General features: G+C 58.9%; 1 protein-coding gene across 1 annotated transcript in view; it reads left to right on the top strand.

Annotated features, from left to right (window-relative positions):
• Nucleotides 1–28: 28 nt before the first annotated feature.
• FAM155B (family with sequence similarity 155 member B) overlaps nucleotides 29–6,196 on the top strand; it is a 29,658-nt gene continuing 23,490 nt past the window's right edge. The window contains exon 1 of the mRNA XM_026848392.1: nucleotides 29–369. Within this exon, the coding sequence (XP_026704193.1) occupies nucleotides 145–369 (225 nt within the window). The 5' untranslated portion in view covers nucleotides 29–144. The remainder of the gene's footprint in view (nucleotides 370–6,196) is intronic.

Genomic DNA, 6,196 nt, shown 5'->3' with positions numbered 1-6,196 from the left:
CTCCGCTCGCCCCCCAACGCCGCCGCCGTCGCTGCCCCTTTCTTGGCCTCTCCCTCCTCCAAAAGGACCTTCCTGCAGGCTTACTTTAGAAACTTCAACCTCTCTTTTTGTGATACCTACACGATCTGGGACCTGCTGCGGGAGATGGCCGGCCCGGACGGTCTGGACTGCAGCCTGGACAACCTGATGGTGGATTTGGTGGTGGCGGCGGCCGGCGCGCTGGGCGGGGAGGCCTGTAGCAGCTGCGTCCAGGCGTACCAGCGGCTGGACCAACACGCTCAGGAAAAATACGAGGAGTTCGACCTCTTGCTGGAGAAGTACTTGCAATCGGAAGATTACTCGGTCAGATCCTGCCTGACGGACTGCAAGGTAGGAGGGGGCTGCTCGGGGGGGTTGTTTCCCCCCTCGAACGTACGCAGGCCCAGACGCGGGGGGCCCAGCTGAAGGAGGGTGTTGCGGCCTTCCTGCCTGCAAGCTGGGGGTCACCCTCTGCCCCCCGAGGCCCAGCCTGTGGGACACGTCCAGAGCCCTCGGGGCGCAGCCGGGACGGGGCGGTGGGAGCGAGGAGTGGGGAGAAGCGAGGCTCGGCCTGGGCGCGCCTGCGCTCGCACGTCCCCTCGCAGCCGTGCCCCGCTCCCAAAGCGGCCCCTGCGCCCGCAGGCCGAGCTGGGGAGGGTGTGGGAGCCCCTCACCGCGGCCTCCGGGCGGCTGCTGCGGCTGCAGAGGGGTGCTGAGCAGGGCTGGGGCTCTGCCCGGCCGTCCCTCGGCTGAGGCGCGTCGGCAAGCGGTGACCTGAGATGAACCGTGGTGCCGCAGCCCCTTCCCCGCACGCAGCAGCAGTTTTCCAGCCCTTCCGTTCCTTCTCCCCAGGGGATGTGCCTCCCCCTCGGCATCCCCCGCAGTGTCCCTGACCATCCCCAGCGCCGGGGCACGGTCCCTGTTCTGAAAGCGAATGGGTCGCCTCAGCACGGTGCTTTTCTCCTCTCCAGAGTGAGAGCCGCGGTTGTGTCCCTGTCCGGAGCCCCCAGCACGGTTCTGCTGGGCACTCCGAGCCCCCGCCTGCTCCGAGCCGCCTGGCTCACCTGCACCCGCTCCCTCCGGGAAGCGTCGTGCTCTTGATAATTAAACCTGCTTTTCCTTTCTCGGAGCCGTGTCTCGGGGGAGAGGTGATGGGGTGTGTTACAGCATCATGCCCAGAGGGACGGTGGCAGAGCAGCCCCCAGTGACAGGACAGGGCTCGGCCACTGCTCTTCTGGGAGAGTTTTGAGGGACCCTTGGAGCTGCAGCGGGGGCACGGGGGGGCTGTCGGCACGGTGTCCATCCCCTGGGGAGCGGCACCCGGGCGCAGCGATGGGGACACCGAGGTTCTGCCTTTCATCAAGGGCACAACGGTGAGATCCCGGCCGCCGCTCTCATGCCCTCGTGTTGAGGAACTGGTTTTGGAAAGGAGCTAGTGCTGGCGTTCTGGGCCGGTGCCAGGCCAGGTAATTACAATCTGCTTGCCCAAATTCCCCCTGCGGTTTCCAAGGGATGTAGTATTCGGCCTGCACCCGGGGATTTGGTCCTGCTGCTCCGCTTCTGTGGGGGATGAAGGGATCCGGCACTGCGCTGCTCCCGCTCCCCAGGGCCCAGCAGGACTGGGGTCTTCCCGTGCCGTCTCCTGCAGCGTGCACGGACACCCTCGCCTCAGGCTTAGCGTCCAGCCCTGCTGAATCTGGCTCGCTTGTATAGAAACCTGGAGTGAAACCGCCAAGAAAGATAAAAAAAGAGTCATTACCTTTGGGTCTCGGGCAAGGAGATGTTCCCATGGACCGTGAAGCATCTAGAGGCAGAGCCACGCTCAGATGAGTCTTCTTAAGTGTTCCCGGTCTTAGGATCCTTGAGGAGAAAGGAAGAAGCGAGCTTAGGAGGTGCAGGGCTGAAGGTAGCGGTGGTGAGGCGTGTCCCTCTCCACCTGCCCCGTCTCGCGCCGATGGTCGCGTCCTCGGGGCACCGGCTTTGTGGTCTCACGGGCGGCGTTTGGGAAGCAACAGGAGGGTGCGAGTGGCAGGGGCCCACCTGGACACGCTCACCCGGGCCACCCGCCAGCACGTTTCCAGCGTGGGTGCCCGAGTCTGCGCTTGCTGGCCCTCACCCTCGCAGCTCTGGCTCGTTTTGAAAAATCAAGCCGCTTATTTAAGGTGCTTCAGTGCGTTTTTGAGGGGCTTTACTTTAGCCTTTCCCAGCTGCCGTGCCCTCGCGGTGGCTGTCCGCCATCTGCGAAATGAGGCGAACGTCAAACTCCGCCGACGCTGTGGTGACAAGTGAGTTTTGGCCTGATTTTGAGTCCCCTGGACTTCAGCAGGGGCTGCAGTTACTCGTTGCCTTGGAAAAATCTGGCTGGCGGGATTTTTAAAGCAGTCTGAATTTGTAATTCGTATCCAGATGCTGAATAATACCCGCTTGTCAGCGACAGCAGCGAGCTACCGCTCGATGGTTGGAACTAGATGATCTTTAAGGTCCCTTCCAGCCCAAACCATTCTGTGAGAACAAATGACAGCAAAATAGAAGAGGAGTGGAGGAAAAGATAATAGCTCAGCCAGCGGGAGAGGCTCCTGCAAAAGCCTTGTAGCAGGACTCTCTGGCTGCGGAGAGCCCTGTAGCTGGGTAAGCAGGATTTAAATAATATTTCTGGGTGAGTATGTGGGGCAGGGGGGCTGTGCTCACTGTGGGAGGTTAGTGCTGGGGGTTAGCGCTGCCTCCTGTTTGCCTCCTTCCTGTTCCATAATAGCTGCTGGAAAACAAGGCGGGGAAACAAAGCGGCTCCAGCTCACCTGCGCGCAGGCTCCCTCCGCAGAGCCACGCGTCCCCCCGTAATTCCGTCCCCGAGGAGCAGTGCGGCTCAATAAAGAGCACGCACGCAGCTCTTCGGCAGCCGAATCGCCCCCGTGATTTTGGCGTCTTGTTGCGTCTGCTTTAAAACAACAACGGCTTCACGGGAGCAGCCGATTCCTTCTTAGGGCAGGAGGTTTGACCCTGTGTTAAAAACTTGGCTGAGCAGGTTGGTTTGAGGAGACGCACATCATTGCCTGTTAATAAATCAGCCCGAGGGCTGCCCCTGGTTTCGGGGCGCTGCGGTCGGCGAGGGGGAGTGAGCAGCATCCCCAGTATCCAAACCCCAGTTCTGTCTGTGCCCAGAGCTTGGGGAGCACCCAGGGAAAGCTGGAAACCTCCCCGGGAGCTGCGGGAGATAGAAATACTATGAAATGGTGGGGTCTCTGTGTAATTCAGCCGCTTAGATTACTCACTGCTGTAATACTCTCCTAGGCCTTTTTATTTTCTGCTCAGAAATAATTCCCGGGCAGATCCCACTTTCCGCATACGTTGTTGTTGTTCCCGTGCAGCACCATCGGCTTCCAAATCACACTCTGAAAATGTTTCACTTATTACTCCTACAACTAACACCAAAAATCCCTATGGCTGAGAGACAGTGAAACGTGAAAATATGTTCCTCGGGTTTATTGTTTGTTTCTGCTTTCCCTCTGCTGGGGTTTTGGGCAGGCTGGTGCTCGCAGCACCTTGTGGGAAGGGTCCCGGCACCGTGTGAGCAGGGGAGGGGGAGGACAAAGCGGGTCTACGAGGTCCATCTGTCTCCTGAAGTGCAGTGGAGAAGACCTGAGTGGCAGCTGCTGAGGCCATGGTGCTAGTTAGTTGTGATGTGCATGGAAGAGATGGGAAATACTTGGGGTTTTCTGCCTGTAAGAGGGGAAATTCGTTAAACGAGTCGGGAGCAGCTGCCTGCCACCTCCCTCTCCCCTCTTCCTGCCCGATTCGTACCCGATGTCTCTGCAGGACACGGTGAACTTCGTGTTGTGATGACGCATCGGTCGCATCTTCCCAAAGGGCTCCGGGAGGTCACGGCCGGAGGACATGGGGGTTGCTGCTGGCCGTCCCCCGTGTCCCTCCCCGCACCACGCCAGCCGCCAGCGTTGCGGGACTCAGCTCAGGAAGAAATCCCCGTCCCTCCAAAGCGATGCCCTGCAGGGTGCTTGTGGCTGGTTTGTGCCTTTTTTTCCGACTTTCTGAACGGGCAAAAAGCAGCGTGGCTCCAGCTCAGCCACCGCCAGCGCAGAGGTTTGCTTTTCTAAAGGCAGAGCCCTGCCTGCTGCCTCCCCCACCAACAGCTGCTACGGAGAGCTCTCCGAAAAGTGCACGCTCCCGCCAGTCCTAGGGCAAATCAAGATCTATGGGACAAAGCCTGCTGAATTAAGGACTCATTAGGCTGCAGGAAACAAAGCTGCGGAGAGAGAAGGACTGACAGCCAGGAGCTGCAGGGCTGGGGCTGGGAACAGAGTGCTGGTGGAAAGGCGAGGCTGGACAGGACCTGTAGCATCTCAAATTCTATTAGATTACCAGGGTTTCTCTGTACGCCTGTCGAATCCTGCCATGGCCCTGGCTGGGTGTGTTCCTGTACCTCTGGTTTCCCCGTTACCCAGCAGAGAGCCCGTCTGGGGGAGCCTGGCAGGGCAGGATTTCACTCCCGAGGCTTTTCGCGAAGTTTCCCCGCTGCGGGTGCGCGGGCGATGCGGTGAGAGACGGGGGTCGGTCCCCGCTGTCAGGTGCTGCAGAATCGTGGCTGGCACAGCCCGTGCGAGCAGCTGGGGAGCATTTCTGCGGTGCCTGGGTTCAACACCCTCCGAGGTCCTGTTTTCTTGTTCTTGTTTAGCCAGAAATAGCTTCAGTGTCTCAGCTCAACATCCCTCCCTGTGGAGCATCCTCTGGAAAAACAACCCCGCCAGGGCTGGGAGCTTTGGGAGGCCACGTCCTGGGGGCATCCTGGTGCCTCTTTGGGGAACCAAAGCGGCGTTTTACCTTCACAAAAACAGCTCGAGTTGAGTTTGGCTGGGCTGGGCTTATCCAAAGTGCTGCTCAACCTGGCACGCTCTTGCCCCGAGCCTGGAGGGCTCCTTGCACAGAGACCCACACGCAGAGGGGAGGTTCCTTGAGACCAGCGGCAAAAGCAGTTTCACTGCAATCTTGGGCTTTTTTGTTGTTTTTTTTAACAAAAAAAAAAAAAAAAAAAAAAGTGGGGTTACATTAATACTGCGGCTTTCAGAGAATCCATTGACTCCAAAGCTGCACTCAGGGCCTGGTCCCCGCTTGCTGTGTTAAGGGGCTCGTGGGTGCTGCACCGGGGAGGGGAGAGGCTGCTCCCGGGCAGCCCTGGTGTCTGCACCTGGAGCTTTTTCCTCGGGAACAAGCCAGGCTGGTGAGCTGGAGCTTTACTGGCATTTCATGAGGTGCAAAAAAGTTCCAGAGTGAATTCCAGAGTAATTCCAGCGGATCAGCCCGTCACTTGGCAGCGTTAGCGGGACCACATGCACGAGCTTAGCCAAGCACGCAGCTCCGTGTTGCACACCAATTCTGTGTAAGCAAAGGTAATTTCTTGCAGCCCCTCACAAAGATGCGATTAAATTGGATAAAGAATTTAAACGCAAGGAATGTGGGGGTTGAGGCGTGCAGTTGTGGCGGCCTCAAGCCCCTGGCACAGCCCGTTTGCCTGCGCCTCTTCTTGGGTGCTGCTGTGAGAGCAGAGATCAAAGACGGGGAAAACAGAACCAAAAACGGGCTGATGAAAGGAGTTTGTGCTGTTAAAAAAAAAACAACAAAAAAAAAAAGCATCAAGGTGTCAGAAATGCGTGGACGCGTGGGAGCGCTGCGAGCCCGGAGGGAAGGGGGATGCTGAGAGCCGGTGCTTGGACAGTCCTGAGCTTTGTTTGGGGTCGAGACATCTCGAGGTGCCGGGGGGTGGGTTGCTGTGGGGTGAAGCAGCTGTGGGGTGCTGCCCCCCCAGTGCTTATATGGGGTTTTGGGGGGTGGTATGAACAGAGGGGGGTTGTTTTACCACGGGTTGCAGCGGTGTTTGGCTGCCTGCTTTGGGCTGGTTGGCCGGCTGCTAGTCCTTGCCTGTTAACATCTGTCGGTGGTGCTTAACGGGGGAAAAAAAAAAATAAAAGAGGTTTATAAAGGCAGCAAGTCTCCGCGCAGCAACAGGCAGGTCGGCAAATGGTGCAGGGGAAAGCGCGAGGGAGGGTGAGAGATCTGTCTCCATCAAACTGTCACCGAGTAGCTACAAGTGACGCAGGCGCCAGCGCCTGTTCCTGCGCCCGTGTGCTCCCGGCTGTGCCCGCTGCCGCCGGCTGCCCGCCAGCCCGCG

The sequence above is a fragment of the Athene cunicularia genome (assembly GCF_003259725.1).
Source record: "Athene cunicularia isolate RWA chromosome 4 unlocalized genomic scaffold, athCun1 chr4_part3, whole genome shotgun sequence".
Taxonomy (NCBI): domain Eukaryota; kingdom Metazoa; phylum Chordata; class Aves; order Strigiformes; family Strigidae; genus Athene; species Athene cunicularia.
Note: the sequence above shows the minus strand (reverse complement) of the source record. Positions and strands in the feature narration are given on the sequence as shown.